This window comes from Cyclopterus lumpus, chromosome 5, assembly GCF_009769545.1.
Source record: "Cyclopterus lumpus isolate fCycLum1 chromosome 5, fCycLum1.pri, whole genome shotgun sequence".
Taxonomy (NCBI): Eukaryota; Metazoa; Chordata; class Actinopteri; order Perciformes; family Cyclopteridae; genus Cyclopterus; species Cyclopterus lumpus.
Genome location: NC_046970.1, coordinates 12,662,476 through 12,683,343, shown reverse-complemented (window position 1 = coordinate 12,683,343; position 20,868 = coordinate 12,662,476). Strand labels below are relative to the sequence as shown.

The 20,868-nt window shown below is 42.3% G+C and overlaps 1 protein-coding gene across 8 annotated transcripts in view; it reads right to left on the bottom strand.

Annotated features, from left to right (window-relative positions):
• LOC117731168 (inositol 1,4,5-trisphosphate receptor type 1-like) overlaps positions 1-20,868 on the bottom strand; it is a 62,867-nt gene that overhangs the window by 7,913 nt on the left and 34,086 nt on the right. For 4 of the 8 annotated variants that reach the window (XM_034533334.1, XM_034533339.1, XM_034533338.1 and 1 more), the window contains 15 exons: positions 17,762-17,809; positions 16,426-16,558; positions 14,625-14,812; positions 8,875-9,058; positions 8,462-8,715; positions 7,557-7,757; positions 7,359-7,469; positions 7,072-7,167; positions 6,738-6,881; positions 6,504-6,611; positions 6,174-6,366; positions 4,246-4,368; positions 2,649-2,824; positions 827-991; positions 33-222 (listed from right to left, as the gene is read on the bottom strand). In XM_034533334.1, coding sequence (XP_034389225.1) covers positions 33-222; positions 827-991; positions 2,649-2,824; positions 4,246-4,368; positions 6,174-6,366; positions 6,504-6,611; positions 6,738-6,881; positions 7,072-7,167; positions 7,359-7,469; positions 7,557-7,757; positions 8,462-8,715; positions 8,875-9,058; positions 14,625-14,812; positions 16,426-16,558; positions 17,762-17,809 — 2,314 coding nt within the window. The remainder of the gene's footprint in view (positions 1-32; positions 223-826; positions 992-2,648; positions 2,825-4,245; positions 4,369-6,173; positions 6,367-6,503; positions 6,612-6,737; positions 6,882-7,071; positions 7,168-7,358; positions 7,470-7,556; positions 7,758-8,461; positions 8,716-8,874; positions 9,059-14,624; positions 14,813-16,425; positions 16,559-17,761; positions 17,810-20,868) is intronic. The other 4 variants (XM_034533340.1, XM_034533341.1, XM_034533337.1 and 1 more) reach the window with 3 other exon arrangements.

Sequence of the window (20,868 nt, the reverse complement as noted above, 5' to 3'; positions counted from 1 at the left end):
AAAATGATTAAACAACAGGAGTCTGCCCTCACTTAGAGTTATGTTGGGGATACGATCCACCTCCAGGATGAAGTCATCTTTGAAGAAAATGTAGCCAACAATGGAGAAGAGGTAGACCAAGATGAGCGCCAGCACAGCGGTAAGCACGATGGAGCGTCCATTACGGGTCACACTCTTGATTACATTCAGCAAGGTCTCTTCTCTGTATACCAGGTCAAACAGCTACAGAGGCAACGCACACGTTATGAAACAAAATTGTAAAGTGAGCAAAATCTGAAATTGTCAACACGTAGTATATTAATTTAGATTACATACTACCATCCTCTACATACAGTGAGACCAGTGTGTGATGTGAGGTTACACAAAGTACAAGTGGCAAGAAACCAACAGTATATGTTGGATTAGATTTGCTTGCATTTTGTGGCTTTTATACTTTTTTTCTATTATGCTGAATCCTCAGTTTTTTCTCTGTCTGAATAGATTGATTTTTCAGCATCTTGCTATTACAAAATGTGGAGATATGTTGCACTGCATCTGCAGAGCAGCTGCTTGGACCTGTGTGAATAGAAAACTTCACAGTTCTTGCATTTTCAGTCTGACACGTTATAAAGGCAGTTAACACCAAGAAAAAGCAACAATGGAAAAAACATCAAAGCACTAAATAAGGCAACTTCTGGCAAGTAGGATATGTCTGTGAATGCACCAAAATGGGAAGGCTACATTCAGAGAGAGAAGTAATATTTTACAATAGTAGGTTTGTGTAATTGTTTTTGTTCTTAGTATATACAGTATGTGTGTATTCACAGGGTGTATGTGTTTCTCTCACCAGCAGGCTGTAGAAAAAGACATGAACAAACACCCCCAGAGAGCAGATGGTGAGGTAAAGGAGATGGTAGAGGAACTCAAAGTCAAACACCATGGCTCTGTAACCCCGCGTGAAGGTTCCTCGGTTCCCCACGAAACTTATCAGGAAGATTATTTTATTGCACACCTGGAAGATGAAGTCAACGTCTCTTTAGTAATAATACAAATAATGGACAATCAACCATTCATGATTAAAATATCGGAAAGTCTTGGCCTTGGCTGAGGGCTCTGGCCCAGGCACATCAAATGCTACACATCTAGGGTGTGGCTTTTCAAGCTAAATTAGGACACATTTGGTGTGTTTACATGCACATAAGTAACCTGCTGATTTAAACCAAACACGAGGGAAGGGGATAAACAAAAACCCGGTTAACATGGCGTCTGTGGATACATGCCGGGGAAACCTGAATTCTTGGTCATGTATACACTTAAGCGAGTTTCTGAAGGGTTTTCTTTTTTCTTTTCTTTTTTATAAATTTTAATAAGCAAGTCTTTGGTCTGACAATGAAAAACTGACACTGTTAAGGGCTATTTGAAAAATCCACACAGCTAGAAAAAAAACAACACATGGTTAAAAAATGTCAAACACACAGAGGGAGACATCTGACTACTGACCAGCTGCATGTAAACTAGATTTTAGAGTAACCAGGTTACTGCAGTCCATGGTAACGTGTTCTCAGATTTCCTGCATTAATGTGATCTCTCTCAATAACCCGGTTTCTTTTGTACATATATACGTAGCGATTATGGGGAGAGATAATCGAGGTGTGTCCAAGACGTTATTTTGTGTGTGTGTGTGTGTGTGTTTGTGTTTAAGAGCACATCTAGAAAATCTCTAGCGGGCGCAGGGTCTTTATGGGGGTCCAGTGACACACTTCACACCCAATAGGAGCTGACAAGGAGAAGCGTGGGGCCAGGGAGCAACACCACAGACAGACGGGGGCACCGGCCTGCTAGGCAGCAGGAGTGCGAGTTGAAAGAAGAACTGGAACTAGCGCTGTTGAGGTTTCTCACCACGTGAAAGTACAAACAGTAGTGCGTGTGAATGGGGAAATAGAAATGGTATGTTTTTAACATTTTCTGGGGGAAATTACAGACCACACAAACACACACTTTCACACAGGAGGAAAGTTTAAAGCGTGAGTTCACCGAAAAGAAAACAATATTTGACTCTTTTAGTGGCCATGCAGATATTTCTGACTTCATTTGTCCAGATTTTTAAATATTCTGAGATTTCTGCTCCTACTCCAATACAATGTAGGGGAAATAATTTCATCAGGTCTTCTCACACGGTCAGTTCTCATCGGGACGAGGCTTGTCTGTAAATACTAGATCCAATACAGACTGTCTAACAACATATTTGGAGTATCCAGGACAAAAGCTCATTGTTCAATTACATTTTCTCAATAAATGTTGAGTGCATGAAATGTTGAAAAATAGTAACTAAAACACAGAGTCCAAGGTGGCATCTTCCAGTTGCAATAATAATATGACGAAATAGAAAAGCACAAAATCCTCACATTTCAGAAGCTGGAAACAGAGAACATTTGCCATGATGATTAAAAAAATAAACCATTAAATCGATTATGAAAATAGTTGCTGGTTAATTTTCTTTGGATCAGTTAATTAACTAATTGTTTCAGCGCTACACAATTCCATTTCCTTCCTTTAGATTTAAGGGCAACACAAATTTCAGAGACGGATATCTCAACAGCCCGGTCAATTACACCAAACCTAACTGCGTGATGGTAACTTGGGTGACCATTTAAAAGGAGACTACTCACATTGAAGGAACCCAGAAGGAAGAGGGTGGGCTCCAGGCCAACAGAGAAGATGAGACGGATGATGGTGACAATGACGAGGGCACGGATGCCCAGCGGTTGGGGCATGATGATAACGATGAGCAGTGTTGCCAAAACTCCCATCCACAGTAGGGCAGAAAGGTGGGGATCCAGCATACCTGCAGGAGATAAATGCGGGTATTAATGCACATGCAAGCCTTTAGGGATACTTGCTACAATAGCTGTATTTAACAACCCGGTAACAGAGTGAATTGGTCATACTTGGAATAATAATGTATCATGCCAGGATTACAGCGCCGCTTAAATAAAGTATGTGACATACTTTTTTGTATATGTGGGCTTTAAGCTTTGGTGAGAGCCTACCTTATGCTTCCCTTGATCCCAAGGTAAATCCAGGATTAGTCAGGGGTTTCATGTGGCAACAAATCACTCAGGCTAAAACCCTGGATCAAGTTTGATCATCCTAAAAACAAGGCCACACCCAACCTTCTGCCTCTGTTACTGACCCCTCTTTCTTAAAGCACAGGGCTAACATGTGTACAAGTGCCTATGTTAGTAAGCACTCTATGAGCACTGGTCATTGAGTGCTCAGAGAACATAGAAAAGGGATATATAAATACATGTGTTGATGTTAAAAGGTAGAAAAAGGTCAAGAGAAAATTGTGAAAAACAAAGAAAAAGGAAAATGGGGAACAACTGCTGAGAAAAACAGTGAGAGGCAGATGTAGTCAATGAGAAGGCAAGGCAAAGGGGGAGTACTGCGACTAAGGGAGACCATCTTCCCTCCCACCTTGACTATCACTGTCTCCTTCCCTCCTTCCCTTCCTCCGGATTTCTCTCCCTCCCAATCCCTGTGGAGATCACATGACAGGTGCCACTTACATAACAGCCATCTCTAAAAATACCTCAACTGAAAGATTCATGAGGAACGGGCCAGGGGCAACACACAGCTCCAGTGATGTGGCAGACTGGCACATGTGCACTCACAAACTGTCTAGCTGCCTTGCACTTGCGTTTTTATGTGCAGACGGATAATTGTGCGCAACTGTCTGTAAAATCAAGAGTTGAGAAGGCTGCACGCCCACACTGTCAGTGTTTTAGCATGTGTTGAGTTCATCGGTGCTAACCAAAGCTATCAGTCAGAAGGCAGAACACACTGACCGAGATCTCCTGCTCTTATAACCCTTTAAAGCCCAAAGCAAAGAAGGGAGGAGAGGAGAGCTATGTGTGTGTTATATATATATATATATATATATATATATATATATATATATACACACACTATGTAAATAGTCTGTATGCAAGAACAGTGCAATACACATGTGTAAATGCTGCATCAATACAAAATCAACATGCATGAGCAAATTCACGACATGAAGAGTAAATGCATGAAAAATGACCAGTACTAAGCTGATATCCACTCCACAGTAAAAAGCGTACACATGATGAAAAAATATTGCGCCACTTGAAAGATGAAGTGAGATCTTACGAGGATGTTAGTGAGAGAATGTAAGCTGGTTTGGGCTCAGTTTTAAAAAGCCTGTTCTCACACTCAGGTGTCTTCTCATATGCGACTGACCTGCATGTACACCCTCTAGGGGGTAGAAGAAACAGACCAGCAGGTTCATGAGCACAGCCAGGTTAAAGGAGACGTTACTCCACACCGACATGTTTCTGGAGCACCAGTACAGCACTGGTTGAGCTGGAGAAGAAGGAGGAGGAGGGGGTTGGGGGGAAAGTGAGACCTTTTTTATTTATTTGGTCATGCACAATTAATTGAGAGATTTTGTCTATGAATGTTGTTTTATATTTGTAAATTCTAAGGTCCAATCAACAGATTCTCACGTTTAGGAAACTATAGGACCAACATTTGATGACTAATGATGATAAAAAGTAATGAATTTAACCATAAGTCAATGATCAAAAAGGTTTAACAAAACTTCTGTTGAATAACTGTTTAGTCAACCAATTGTTTCAGCATTAAATTGATTATTACATAATCCAATGTGTGAACAAGCTGTTGCTAGTAAGAACTTAACTGGTTCAGTTCTCCCTCTTCATACAGAAAATAATGTTACAGAAAGTAATGTAAGGACAATGTTGAACTTTGACAAAAATGTCAGAAAGCGTAGACAAAACCTATCCCAGCCAACACTGTTAATGTGTGTTGAAATGTTGATACTAAAAAGTCAATTAAAAAAGGTCTAAACCCTAAAACAGACCACTTTGACCTTAACACACAATCTGACAATATTTTCTGTAAGTTGAAAAGAGAAAAAGAATCAGGGACCTTTCTCTGTCCATTCCCTCTTCTGAGTGAGACAAAATATGGCTTTGTATGCAGTCTTTTATGTGCATTAGAAATGTGACAAAGTGTGGATGCCGGTCTTGTATGTGTAAGTTTATGTGAGTGAGCAAACACACTCTCAGTTGTGATTCATAAGGTTAATGTACAAATGTTTCACAACTCAAAGAATGTGGAAAGCCCCGGTCTGCTTTTAGACAGTGGGAACATGCACACTCAAAGCACGAGTACACACAGGGTGACACTGTTAGCCCTGCTTTGGAGTTGGAGATACGCTTCCATTTTCCATCCCGCTTTGAGGTCTATACCCCGCACGCATTGGGCAAGAGGCGGGGTACACCCTGGACATGTCGCCAGTCTGTAAGTGGGACACGTAATCACACAACAACATTCACGCCCACAGTTAATTTGGAGTTCCACACAGAAAGGACCGCCTGGCTGACGGTAATCATTGAGCCGCAATGTCGCAACCAAGTTGATGAATCTTCATCACATTAATGAAAATTCAAGTTAAATTTCAGAAGAAAGGCAGTGAAGTTGTGCACACTATCATCTGATGAGCCTCTTAAGAGACAACTCTTAAAATGTCCCATTTTTTAAGACGCTGGTAACAAATAAAATAACTCAAAAGGCTCACTAAATAATAATGCTGTTGCTCCTTACTGCTCCACCAGCTGTGTGCACAGACTTCTCCCACCAGCCCTGTCATTTCCCATTGCATTTTCCCATTAAGATTATTGTCAATGGCATCTCTGGTCTGAGGAATTATGTAAACTGTTGAAACAATTAAGACCGTTGATCGATTATCCAATAAATAAAAAAATAATCAGTAACAGTTTTGCTAATCATTTGACTAATTTATCAAGCAAAATGCAATTGCTTCCAATTCCTGATTTTTACAGTATTTTTCAATTTATATATTCAGTTTAGTTGGTCAAACTAAACAAGAAATCATGAGATTTCAATATATGAATCTGTTATTAACACTAATGATAATGAATAGTTCAGTTAATTAAGATTATTGCATATCTCATTGGGGAGCACTTAATAATTGTAAAGCACCTATAAAAGAAGACTTTATTCAGCCAAACTCAGGTGAATGATGAAACTCTGAATAATGATTTTCTGGGTCAAAAGTTGTCCTGTATCATTCGACATAGTTGATCACTATATGCATTACACCTGCTCCATGTTGACCCCACCTCTGAGTTTCTTTTGCCAGTTCATCTCATTAAAGAGGTCCTCTGCTCGCAGGAAGAAGTCGTTGATCTTGCTGCCCTGCTCGTCTCTCTCTGTGGTGAAGTAGACTCGCAGCTTTGACTCGGAGGTCAGGAACTCACAGATGTTAGGCACGGGGAACACTATCTCCTCCATGGTGCGGTCCTGGCGCACAATCTGAACAGAGAGACACACCGTCACCTTGCCATCCGACGGTCAACATTGTTGTACATTTGCAAGGAAATTGTCCCAAAATATTGTCAACATTTGTGAAATTCTACAACAGACTAGTGACAAGGGTTGCATGCTATGACCTCTATCTGAGCAGTGTGTTTGGCGTAGAACTCCAAGGCCTCATCTCCCTCTCCACTGGCCCCTCCTGGTTTCAACATTATGGACAGCTCCTTATTATGGCGCGCCAACTGTAAGGAGGAACAGGAACAGCCAAGAAGTGAGCGTGACACTCAAAAACAACACATGGATAATGTGTGTGTCTCATGACATTCCTGTATTAATAGAGTAATTGATTCATGAAATGAACAGCAGACCTGGTGAGCTAAGATGTAGATATTGTGTCCAACATTTCGGGGGGAAGCAGCATCGTGTTCTTCCTCTTCCCCGTTATCATCCTCCTCCTTTGTATCCTCAAACTCTACCTCTCCCTGTAGATAGGCTTTCTTTATCACCTCCACCTGGACACACACACAAACACAAACACACACACACACACACACACACACACACACACACACACACACACACACACACACACACACACACACACCTGTGCTGTGATTCTGGGTAGCTAAGGCAAAAGCTCAGTTGTATTTGAGAAGTAAAAAGCAAAAGAGAGAAGGACAAGATGCAACATCCTCTTCTCACCAGCTCTTTAGGCCTCATGTTGTATAGGATCCTCTCTGAGTTCTCACTGTCATGGCGGCTCTCCATGATTGCAAGCAGCAGCTTGGATGCATTGTTCTGAGAGTGACAAAAGAGACAAAGTAGGCAGAGGAAAAAAGAGCTAGTTTAACTCACATAAATAAATGCCAAGCTCTTATACTTGTAGCTTGTCTCTCCTGCTGTGAAAGGAAAGTACTGCACAATTGTTTTTTCTCACCCTAAACCCCACATCAAAAAGGTATAGATTCCTCCTATGAAGTCTTCCTCACCTTGAGCTCCAACACCAGGTCCATCCGCTTTTTCCCAAGTGGGTTGATGTCATTGAGGATCAGGGCGATTATAATATCAATTCCATTGGACTCGTGTGTGGCAATGCAATTCTGAATGAAAAAATACAATTATGAGAAAGACAGCTCGTGCCCTCGTACAGTCACAGAGCTCCCCTGTGGTATAGTCTCTTTATGTACCTGGTTTTCGTGGCAGGGGCCTTGGCAGTACTCTGTGAGACTCTCCAGAGTTTGGTTGATGAGGGCGACGTTCTTCTCGTTGATGTACAGTCCCAGTAGACCGAGACCCCCTGTGGTGCTGCCGCAGATACAGTCCAAGAACTGAAGCGTCTCACACACAAGGTTGTAGTTGTTTTTGTTGTTTTGACAGCGAAGGAAGTTCTGAGGAGATACAAGTGGTTGGGTTTGTGTGACTGGGACGGAACTGGATACAAACCCAAAAAAAACTAACAATCAAAGCCAAACAGAAAAACTACATAGTAAATTGTGTTGCTACAAATTTACATTCTGCCATTAACAAATCCCTCCTCTGTTAGACAGAACTTCGTGGAAGTTTTAAGATGACCAAAGATAGCAAGTTTGGATCCATATTTCTTTTTTAGCCTTCATCTGAACTGTTGAACTTGACTGTTCCATCAGAAACATTCTGCACCGACAGTACCATAACTATCTGTCATCGGAGATAACCATAAACAACTTTTAGACCCATAAAATACAAAAGAGGCTAACATGATCTGTCTTCATAAAAACTAAAGTACAGAGTGTTTCAGAGGAGAAAGTAGCTAATAAACAATCTTTGAGAGAAATCTATTCCTAAAAGTAATAATCTAGAGGAATGTTATGTGCCAGAGAAGCCATCTCCATAGCCTAAAGAAGTCAGGCCTGGCCTCCCATTCACATGACAATGGTGATTAGGGGATTTAGCATTGGGAATAAAACCATGAGACCTGTGTTTTAAACCTGCAGCAAAGACGCAAAATAATGGATGGATAAGATGTCAAAACCATAGTTTAGAGTAAGAAAGCCACTCTAGCCAAGTGTGATCCACTCTAATGGATATCTGTCTGAAAATGCGTCTTTCCCACCTGTAGGTCCCGGTTGTGATTCTCACAAAGCAGCTGGAGAAAGCGAAGGATGGGCTGCATGATAACAATTACAAAACTCATTTCTCCTTCGTCCTGGTTCTTGTCCCCAGTGCTGGGTTGGCCGTCGGCTGAGTTGAAGTGGTCCTCAGGGTCTGCTTCACGCCGGTATGAGTTGAAGGCCTTCTTGGTGGCAGTCGAGGCCTCTAATAACTGCTCTCTCACATCCTCCGTCATGACCACCGCTGAGTCTCTAGCTAAACAGAGACAGGCACCAAACAGGGTCTATGAAATCAGTCAAAACCCACATAAATCCTCTTTCGTTTCGGGATATAATTGTAGCAGGTCTTGGCATCCTTCGTTGGTAACAACCTGATGTAAATTCATACCTCAGATGATAGTATGTGACCTCTGACCTTTTTTGCGTACAGGAACATCTTTGTCCTGGCTGTCATCATCTCTCTTTCTGTTTCCCAGGTCGCTGGTATTTACGGTCACCGTAGCTTTGATCTCCAGCTGGGCCAGCTTCATACGGTCGTAGAAAACCCGAAAGAACTTTTCGGATTTCTTGTCTTCTGTCAGACGGCAAAAGAACGAACGCTGGACACATGAGAGAAGAATAGAAAAAACAGAGATTGTGGATCTAAGGGTCTGCTTAACGAAATTTTGATAATTGATTAATTGTGTCAATCATGCTCCAAGCAAAAACACAAGTTCCTCTGGTTCCAACATCTCAATGTGAAGATTTGGTGCTTTTCTCCATTTCACAAAAGATCCAAAGAGCAAAATGTTTCACTGATTTCTGACATTTATAGACAAAAAGAGCTCAAACTGATTAATCGCTTATTAAAATAGGAATTAGTTTCAGCTTTGATTATGCAACAGCTGTTATCCGCTGCAGCCTCCAGCCTCACCAAACTTACAGGGTGAAAAGTGACACGAGAGGGAGGACCCTGGTCTACCTTCACACAAAGAAACAGAGATGGTGGGAAATGGGAAGAAATGAGCTAGCGAAAGACAGACACCAAAAAGGGAATAAGGGAGTAAAAAAGGGAGAAAAAGCTATGATTGAGAGAGGGGAAACGCGAGCAAGAGATAGGAAGGGAATGTTATCAGACAGTATCTAGGCCAGTGCTCAAAGTTGTTACATAACCATCTTTCTTTCCAAGTTATATGTAAAACTGGGCTGCTAGAGAAAACAAATAAATGAAAGTCACAAGGAAAGCGTTCAGAAAAATTTACAAAACAAGCCTCACTTCTCCTACTTCAACGAGACTGAGGGTGTCTGAGAAATGTTTTTATAAAACACACTGCTAAATCTTTTCATTCCAAATTGAGAATAGCAACAAGCCAATAAAGTAGCCAAACAAGACAGTGTATGTAGCTTATTAACATACCACAGCAGAGCTACTACAGTCTTGCTGTTTTTTTACTGCATTGTGTGGCTTTCATAAGAAACAATGACATAACTGTGTGCTTGTGCGCCAAAACAGATTCCTGAGCCTCACTGTGCCCTCCACCACTGAGCAGAAGCCCTCCTGCACGTACACACTCTGCCAACACTAAGGAAAAAGGAGATAGCAGCGTGGGGAGGTGTGTGTGTGTGTGTGTGTGTGTGTGTGTGTGTGTTAGAGGAGAGCTGGCGAGCAAGGCCATCACGCAATTAACAGCTTGATGACAGAGTGGAGAGCGCCGAGACGAGGATTAGCTGCACCACTGGCAACACACTCACAGCTCACGGCTCACAGCATGCCTGAGGAGGGAGGTGATGGTCATTCCTGTCTGTCTGTCTGTCTTTCTCTGCTCACATAACAGTGTCCTCCTACAGGCCGCTAAAGTGTGGGCCTGCAGGGGGGAGAGGGTGAGGCATGAGGCCCAGGTTGACACACAGGGATTGGACCAGAGCAAACAGAAGCCCCCCACCCTCATCCCCAGCCTTTACCATTGCATAACTTGCACAGACAAACAAACACACTTGTACAGTACACACACACACACACACACACACAAGCTGGAGAGCACATACGCTAACACACCCACTAACATTTACACCTCACAAAACCTGGTCAGCTGTCTCCGGCATAGGCCCATGCCAATTTTGAGAAGACACACCCACATATCATACATGCAGTATTAGATTTCCCTAAAACTCTGTCAATGCCAATTCATTCTACTGCCTATCCTTTTAATAATGTCGTAGTCCTCATCTCCGGGATATCCCTGGTTAGAGATTCATTCAGTCTCAGTGTGTAGAACTAGCACCATGCCAGCAGGGGAATTTCATCTCATGGATCAGGGTTATCTGAGCTATTATGTTTCACTTCGGTAGAGGCGAGTTTGTTTGATTGATGGTGGCTGGGACGTGACCGTATTGGTCTTGTTGGAATTAATAATTATGGTGTCCAACGGTGAAAGTCTTTACCTGCAGCAGCAAACTGAGTATTTCTACAAACTGAGCTGAGCCACTGAAACAAAGACAAAACCTTGTACATACGCAATGAAGACAAGACACCACAGCAAACTTTCATTTGATGGTTTCTTTAGAATTGTATGTGAGGCTGCTAAAATGAATCAAAATTGAAAACCTAAATGTTCATGTCCAACCACAATGCTGCTTCTGAAAGGGTTTCAATGACAAACTATGTGCAGCCTCATCAAGACACCATCTGTGTTTAGATATCACTGGAAAAGCAAGGACAAGAGTGGCGTGGGGAGGAATGACGTTATGGATGAAGTAACACATGGGGGTTAGGGAGAGAATGGAATAAAATTAACTGAGGAAGAAGGAGCATCTCAGCGCCCCCCTACAGTGTTGGGTAAACACTGTGTCAGTCTGTATCCATGGAGACAAACCCAGAGAGGAATGAGACGAAAAGGAGTGGGGGGGAGGTGGGGGCGAACAACATTGAAAAACAAGGTCATCACGCTTTCCCTTCTACCCTTCCCTTCCGCCACTTGGCATCAACAAAGGGATGTTATGTAACAGCTATTTATACTTGCGCTCCCTTTCCCTCTCACCCTCCCTCTCATGTCAGGCAGCACACATGCAAACCAAATGCTGCTCCGTTCTCCTCCAAGTCCTTTTCCTCTTGTCCTTTGCCTCTTCCTTTTTTCCTCAAACAACCACCTTTCACTTTTATTATTCCACCTGAAAGAGAGTTTGTCTACTGCATTATGTTGCTTTTGCAATATCGGTTAAATGCACCTGCAATGCAAGACTTTTGGAGGGAAACAACACAGCATGCCATGCAGTTACACAACATATGGCTGACGAGTGAAATGTCACAAGTTGTCATGTCACAACACAATTTACAGCTGTTTTCAGCTCTCATATTTGTTACAGAGGAGCTGGCATGCGCCAGAAATAAAGAGAAGCGGTGAGGAGCCATCAAGTCTAGAAAGCAGTAAAATGCACCGACTAAGATATCCAAAACCTCCAAGGGCATATATGCATTAGCTTAGCATGACAGCAGAACGAGAGGGCGTGTGTGTGTGTAAATAAGTGACATGCAATATTGAGTTATTCTGTGTGGTTTATTTATTTCTGTGCACTATGTAGGTCATGTGTAATTAGTTAGCTGTGTTAGATGACAACAGGATATCCAAGTGGTGCTTTTAGTCAAGACACTGACAAAAAGCAACTCCAATTATCCTTGGAGTGCTTTCTTAAAGAGAGCACTGAGCAAAAGTAGTCATTTGTCTCTCATGGTAACACTTACTTACTCACTTTAACTTTTAAAAGGTTTGGACGAAATTGTCCAGCAACTCAAAGAACACAAATATTTGTACTATGTGGCACGTTTATAGCACTGCATATAGAGTAGGTTCCCCCAAAAGAAACCTCCCATTCCAGAACAAACTTAAGAATGCAAGGGTGAGAGCAGCTCCAGTTTCTCCTCAATCCCCTCTGTGTCCCCCCTCGCCACCCCCTCTCCCCACTGCCCCAGTTCCGGAGGCCCAGCATGACCCAGTTTGGTCCGGCAAGAGAGCGCAAGGGAGCGGGAGAAGCTGGTATGTTTTGTAGGCTGAGACATTCCTCATTGTTCATTCACACAGAGCTTATGTAACGCAGACGGATCACGTGACGTACTTCTGCAGCAGCCGTGGGAAGCCAAAGCATTATCTTCGCCACATTGGCTTCCTTGCTCTAATCTGATTATGCAAGCCCCGTGCTTACACAACAACACAAACATGGACAGACAGATGGAAAGACAGGGAGATCGACAGACATAGCAACAGACAGAAGGAAAGACAGGGAGATCAACAGACAGTGCTACAGACAGATGGAAAGAGAGGGAGATCGACATACAGAGCTACAGACAGAGGAGAATACAGGGAGATCAACAGACAGAGCTACAGACAGATGGGAAGACAGGGAGATCGACAGACAGAGCTACAGACAGATGGAAAGACAGGGAAATCGACAGAGAGCTACAGACAGAAGGAAAGACAGGGAGATCAACAGACGTATGGAAAGAGAGGGAGAGCTGCAGACAGATGGAAAGAGAGGGAAATCAACAGACAGAGCTACAGACAGATGGGAAGACAGGAAGATTAACAGACAGAGCTACAGACAGATGGGAAGACAGGGAGATCAACAGACAGATGGGAAGACAGGGAGATCAACAGACATAGCAACAGACATAAGGAAATACAGGGAGATCAACAGACAGTGATACAGACAGATGTAAAGAGAGGGAGAGCTACAGACAGATGGACCGAGAGGGAGATCAACAGACCGATGGAAAGACAGACAGATCGACAGAACTACAGACAGATGTAAAGACAGGGAGATTGATAGACAGAACTACAGACAGAAAGACAGAGCTACAGATAGACGGAAAGACAGGGAGAGCTACAGTCAGATGGAAAGATAGGGAGATCAAAAGACAGATCGACATGAAAAGAGAGAAAATTGAGAGAGTGGCTTAGGTTACATAAAATAGGGAAAGAACAGCCCCACTAGAGAGCTGCGCTCACTAAATGTGGGGGTACTCGTGGTTCCTAGAGTCTTACAAATTAGGATGGGAGCCGGAGCCTTCAGTTATCAAGCTCTTCTTCGATGGAACCAGCTTCCACTTTCAGTCCGGGAGGCAGACACAGTCACCTCATTTAAGAGTAGACTAAAGACTTTCCTCTTTAATAGTGCTTATAGTAAGGGCTGAATCAGGTTTGCCCTGGTCCAGCATCTAGATATGCTGCTATAGGCTGCTATCTCCTCTTCTCTCTCTCCTTATGGATGAATTTACATCTCTTCATTGCACATTACTAACTCTTCTTCATCCCCGGAGTCTTTGTGACTTCACGTCTCATAGGGTCCATTGGACCTGGCTGTGTCTGATGCCTCCTGCTATGGCCATGCTGATGCGCCCCGCCCCCTCCTCTCTACCTCCTTCTGATTCATGGATTGTGGAGGTCTGGATCGTGGTCCATGCCTACTAGGAATTATTCATACATTCTGTCATATACATTGAATGTGTTGTAACTCTGTAATGCTGTTCATATCATCTATTGCTTCTGTCCATCCGGGGAGAGGGATCCTCCTCTGTTGCTCTCCCGAAGGTTTCTTCCCTTTTTTCCCTGTGAACTGGTTTTTTCTATTATTTGGGAGTTTTTCCTGATCCGATGTGAGTTCCTGGGACAGGGATGTCATATGTGTACAGATTGTAAAGCCCTCCGAGGCAAATTCGTAATTTGTGATATTGGGCTGTATAAAATAAACTGAATTGAACAGTAAGTTAAATTGGCAAATGCACACATCAGCCCAGAGTGAGAAAATCAAGAATATACTTATCTACAAACCACAGACTTGATTAGCAGCTGCCGTGGCCTTTTAGCCAAAGGATGGTGTGCTAGATATGAGGTTCAGCAATGGTCTCCCAGTGACCCACATACTGTACATCCTCTTGTAATGAAAACCATCCATGGGACATTGTATTATTTTTACTGACCAAATTGAAAAGATGTACTGCCTGATAAGCTGAGCCTTTCCATAGATAACAGCCCATGAACTTTAAACACCGCCGATCAGTTACAGTAAGTGCAATAGGTAAGTGTGTCATTTGTATTATTTTACAATAATAAAGATTCAAAAGTAGACAGTAGCCCCAAAGATGTCCCTTCAGTTTCCACATGTGCAAGGTACGAGATGCAGGGGTTAACTAACCTGGATGGTGGTGTTTCCACCTTCCAGCAGTGCAATAGCCAGGAGGATGCTTTCTTGGAAAACTCGGTCACTTGTGGTGTTCATGATGAGGTCAATGACCAGGTCAGAGGCTCCCTCTTTGTCCAAGTGACACTGTACCTCTGCCAGGCTCATTTCCCCGCGACTCAGCCCCCCTGGACCCCCTAAAGCTGCAGAGACAGAGAAAGTGTGACAGGCCAGATCAGAATCATCAGGTATAGGGTTTCAAAATCTAGTTCCAAAAAGCAAAATCCTGCATTTAAACAAGAGCTGCAATTGTAATTGCAACTTCAGTAACTTGCAGGTATTCAACCAAGAAATTAGCCAAAACATGCCCACACGATAATCTTGAGTGCGATACAGGATAGTCATGTTTTAAACCATCCAACTGAAGAAAAAAAAAAAGAAATCACCTTACTCTTACTATAGTAATACAGTAGTAGCTGCCATCTTGTTTTGCAATATTTGCAAATGCAGAGGCCTGATATATTTAGCATTCATCTACATATTTTATAATTGTTTTATTCATTTAATACAACTATAATAATTATGATATACTTCTACAATAAAAAAAAAAACTGTAAATATATATTCTATATATTTTTTTCTTTATTTTGAAAAGAAATAGTTCTCCCTTTTTCATACAAGAAATCAATGGATCCAGGTTAACATATAGGGCAGATTGTTTGGGACATGCAAAGTCCAAAATCATTTATTTAAAAGATTTCTAACTGTGACGCTATCCCTGTGCTAATTTGTATAACTGCACAGTGTTGTTCATGACTTTGCCTGCACATTTCCCCTGAGGCCTCATCTTCAGGCTACATATTGAATTCTCAGCCTGGCTCTTGTTTCTGCAACAGGTGCAAAGACGGGAAGTAGCAGATTGTCACCTAGCAACAGTCACAAGTGGATCATTCAAGGGGAGGAGTATATTTCTTGTGATCAGTGTGCCAACATCTTGGTTCACATGGGAGAGATGTTGAACCCTGAACCATGGTGATTCTCTGTGTCTTTGACTTCAGTCAAAAATACATCAACATCTGGCTTATTCATCACAATTGTACATTACACATTATATGCATACAATGTGGCGTCACACCGATGTTACACATTTCACACGTGAAAATGCTGCCTTTCGTGCCACAGCAGACAACAACACAATATGGCAGCACTGAATTTATATCAAAAACCCTCACAGCTCATACCCTTGGCACCAAAATGTCCTCCAAAATCTACATGCAGATAAAATATTACATCATACATATCAGTCTCAATAACTCAAATAGAGGGAGAAATACTGCACAGATTCAGTATTCAGTATTTTGACTGCAGATGTAGTTACACAATGACCACGCTATCAGACAGTGATAAGAGTGTTGTGCTCAAAGGGCAGCTCACAGTGAAACTCTGGAGCTGATAACCGCTCAGGGCCAGACAGATGGAGTCCCATCTAATACAACATTATTGAGAGAACCTTGCTTTACTATGACTTCAGGGGCAGAGCACATTTTGGCAAACCAAATGGAAAGGTTTATCTAGACTAGACTTTGCCCCCTGATAGTAGTTGTATTCTTTACTGGCAGCAAAGTCATGCATCTCTTTGGCAGAGGCTTTTGGTTAATGCTTCACAGAAACGTCAGCTCAATTAAAGATTTTGACATCAATATTTGTGTGGCCTTGTGTGCTCTACACAACTAAACTACACTCATTACTTTCTGCTGTGAACAATTAACAACCAACTTCTGTCTTTGCTCTGAAAAGTGAGCAACAGCTGTCCCACCTGATTGATTTTTGCCGGGTCCTACTGGACTGAGGGGGCCATTGCTAAATGACGTCAGGCTGTCCCTCCTGCCACCACTTCGATAAAAGTTGCCATAGTAACGATTCACCAGAATCTGTCTCAGTGCCTCGCCCTACAAGAGGGAAAGAAAGGGAAGGATGTGATGTCAGCAACAGACACACAGAGAGAGAGAGAGAGAGAGAGAGAGAGAGAGAGAGATGTTGAACAACAGTGATAACATGCATCATCAGTAATAAAGTCTGCATTTTAGAGGCACATAAAGACTTCAGAAAATAGTTATGGAGAAACTGTTTCAACATTTCATTTGAATATTGAATTAAATGAATTGCTCCATCACTATGCAAGCAAAACCTGCAGACATAACCTGACGTTTATGTGATTCAGCAGCAGCAGTGACCCTGTATAGTGACAATGTGAGGTCCTGGTGTTCACTTAGACAGACCTGGGGCCAGCCTTCCCACACTGTGACTCATCCACTATTGAGCCGTCAGCAGCACGACTTTGTCGTTGTTATGGCAACCGCAGCCCATAGCTACCTACCAGACCCCTCATGGGATAAAGTGAAGGAGATTAGAGTTTTTTTCTTTTTGTGTTCCTGCGTGATCATGTTCAAATCATTGTCAACTGTTGGTGGTTCATGATAGTCGACAGCAGCGTTATGCAGGCTCCCCTACCACAGGTGTGAAGGATGCTATTCTCATCATTTTATTGTCAGGTTAATCAACTGCATGTATTGTGTGTCCCTCATGGTATGATCAGAAGACGATTCCCTGGTCTCACTGAAGTCTTGAGTCATGAGCCAGATCCTGCTGATGTCCTGTCATCTAACCTGGCCTGTATCTAGAATTAACAATTTACTGAAACCAACAAACTAAAACTGTAATCAAGCCGTTTTGTGAACTTGTTGAACAAGTTGGTGAGTAATACATAAAAGCATTTTAGATATGGTGACATTACTACCCTCATGAAGAAAGGCACGGCTGTGAAGAATTTGACATCTGGATTTAATCAACAGCTGAATACATGATGCTTAGTAGAGTCCCTGCACTGAAATAAACAACATTAGATAAGGAGGCAGAGGGAAATTTGGTTATTAAATTGTTTTCTTTTTTCCCACCTTCAGTTAAACAGCAGTTAGTTAGGTGGTTAGGTGTCACTTAAAGCAGGGAAGGGGAGTGATTAGAAAACACAAAAAGCAGGGAAGAAAGGCACAAACAGATCATTTTACATTCAAGATTGAATGACTGCTCTATGTCTAAAACTTGATGTCTCACTCTGAAGTATTGATGTTAAGCTGCCATGCTGCTGTACCTACCCTCTTCTGGTCCTCCAACAACTTCTCAGGCTGGTTCTGATCCAGCTGCTGGGTGCAGTGAGGAGTGTAAGCACAGTCGTCCAACAGATACAGACACAGGGTTAGTATTCATGCAGGCAATTGTCAGGTGAATAACCACATCGTGAGCGGCAATGCAAAGGTCTACTCGGTGTGGATTGCCATGCATTTACTGCTATGTTAGAAACCAGGGAAGCGTTAAGGAGGTGGCGCTTTTAGATGGCTGAGACAGGAGATGTGTACAATGTTGACGAATAATACCATGTCCAGTGTGAATAGATTTTTTTCTTGTGTTCATGGCCTTCTTTTCTTCATTTTAGCTGATTTTCACTTTTCCAATTGCTGTCTGAGAGTGAGTAAATATTGGATTTTACAGCTAGAGTGGCTCTGCCAAAAGTTAAACCAGCATTTCTAAAGTGTAAAAAATATATTTTTTAATGTTCTTGGCTGGTGCGCAGTGACTTCCTGGAGTCTCTGCAGTCAGGGTGGCGAAGAGACTCCAGGAAGTCAACAAAAATAAGCATTTCTTCCTAAAATGTCACACTTTTCTTTTAATGTTGAAGGAAAACTGAGAAAAATATGAAATCATACTGGAACAGTCATTTAAAGTCAGGAAGGTTCTTGTTTTAAGCCATTATGGGCAAGATGAATAGCACAATAATCAAAGCTGGACCAATGAGATCTGGTGTTTTCCCTCATCTGTTTTCTAATTTCCTTAATGGTTCACAGAAACAATGGGAATTCAGGTTAGAGCCTGTGTTGCAGTATCCAATTTCACTGCATCCATGCACAGTAATCACCAAGGGTAAAAGGAAACTGGTAAAGGGCAATTTTCCACATAAATTGTTATGTAAAAGGACACACTGAGGGACAGACGAGAGGTGAGGATTGGCGAGGGGCGATGGGGTTAGAGTTACATAATCCCTCCAAAAGGAACCAGGTCCCTAAACCAGTGACACAGAGCTGCTTACAGTGGCCATCTGTCACCAACAACACAGAGGGCAAGTGGTAGAGCAAGTGAGAGAGAGAATAATAAACACAGTAGGATAAACAAACTTTGACAGTTGACTAGTCTCTGTCAGTCAGGGTCACAGGCATGATATACAGTACTGAATGTATGCATATTCAGAGGGTAGTTACTGTTGCTTCTGTATACACCAGATATGGTAAGTTACCAGGGTTTATCTATACCATATCATGTCATGACTCTACTGTGTACCTTTTTTGAGGCGTGAACTTTTATGGCACCCTTATGGATGGATGATGCCACTGGCATTAATCTATACCACCTATGCCTAGGTTCAGCTCTGCACATATCTGACTCATTCATAAAATTACCTTGGAAATTAGCCTTTTCACTTATAGACCAAATATAAAACAAAATAACTGGACATTCAGTGAGGCTGTTGAACAGAAAGGAACCATAAGGCTCACCTAAACTGGTGTCTAAAGATACAGCCATGCTTGATAGTGAAATAAGTTACTCTGGGAACTGAAAAAAACAAACAGAAAAAGGGTCTGAACATGGCAGCACATGCTACATACAGGTTCTCAAACAGTACACATGAGATTTCAGCACATATAAAAAGTGAGACTTTTAAGCTGACCAAGGACCTTTTTATATCACTCATCATTTCCAAAATGTCCAGTACGTTTGTAGATGAGCAAAATTCTTTAGCTGTGTACTTGTCTTTTCTCACTTTTGACAGGCACAATAATTGCTGCGATCCTGCCTAAAGACAATTGATGTGGGGCAGAGTTCAGCAGCAGTCCAGGGAGCCAAACACTGGAAGAGCAACATCTTCCATGAGTCTGTGGACACGGCCTCACTGTCACAACTTCAAACCACAAAGCTGATCAGAGGAGATGAGTGCAACTAATCATCCCCGGTCCGACCATAGACACCACAGGGTAATAGTGCATTCCACCAAACTGGAAACTCCCCGGGGCAAACCCCTGATCTCAGACACACACACACGTTTGTTTAGGTGTTAAACATGTTTCTGCACCACGCAGGCTGAGAGTGAGTCGTGTTTAAACCAGTGGGGAATGACATGGACGCACCACTCGGCTGCTTGTTATGCGCAGACAGTAAAGCAGTGTAAGTTAAAAGACTGCCGCATATTTTCATTGCAACTGACCTATATTTACACCAGTGCCATAAAATAATTTTCTGTCTTGAACAAACTGGGTAAATCATCGACGTGTGTATGAGAGAAAATGTGTCGGGGGATATAAAAGCGAGCCGGTCTTAAAATGTTAAATATATTTCTTCTTATTTCATCTACCGACAAGTTTGCCAAGAGCAGAGTCAGGGAGGTGAAATGGATGGAACATGACTTACTGACAACATGGAGGGCTTGCATAACTGCTTTGATTATAGGCCACACACACTGGAGGCCAGGTGAAGAAGGGAGCCAGCACTGTGCATCGTCTTACATAATTCCGACAGGCAAAGAGCAACACATTTAGCTGATAATCACCTCCCTGACATTTAAGCAACGGTGTTGCTTAAGCAACGCATTGGGGAGTTAAAAAATGCATCTCATGCTATCTCGATTTTTTTTTTTAAATGCATTGATAATAACTTATTATGCAGAATACTATTATACTATACCTTCTTCAAGTGACCCCAACAATCTCACTATCAATAATATACTATCATGCTATACTGCTTTATTCAAAAGGGTAACAGAGACAAGAGACACTTACACACTTTCATATCACACCTTCACAAACACAGCCAACCCCATTAAGTTTACACGGCGTGGGTGTGTGTTTACATCCCTGTGAGAAAGGGTGTGAATAAAAGTGTACATTTGGGGTAGTTGAGAAATTGTGTCACAATGATTTAGCAAGAGCCAAAAGGGGAAAGAGAGAAATATGAAGATTGGCACTTAACTGCCTCTGCTTTTTATGTGGAGACAGACGGAGATACAACATTTAACAGGTGTGTGTGTGTGTGTCAACAGCTCCTCCACACTTTTATTGGCAATTATTGCTGAAGGTCACACATCAGCAGAGGGGCTGAGCTCCAGGAAAAAAAGCCTGGTCCTTATGTAACCTCAGCTCAGAGTTGGCAGGGGCCC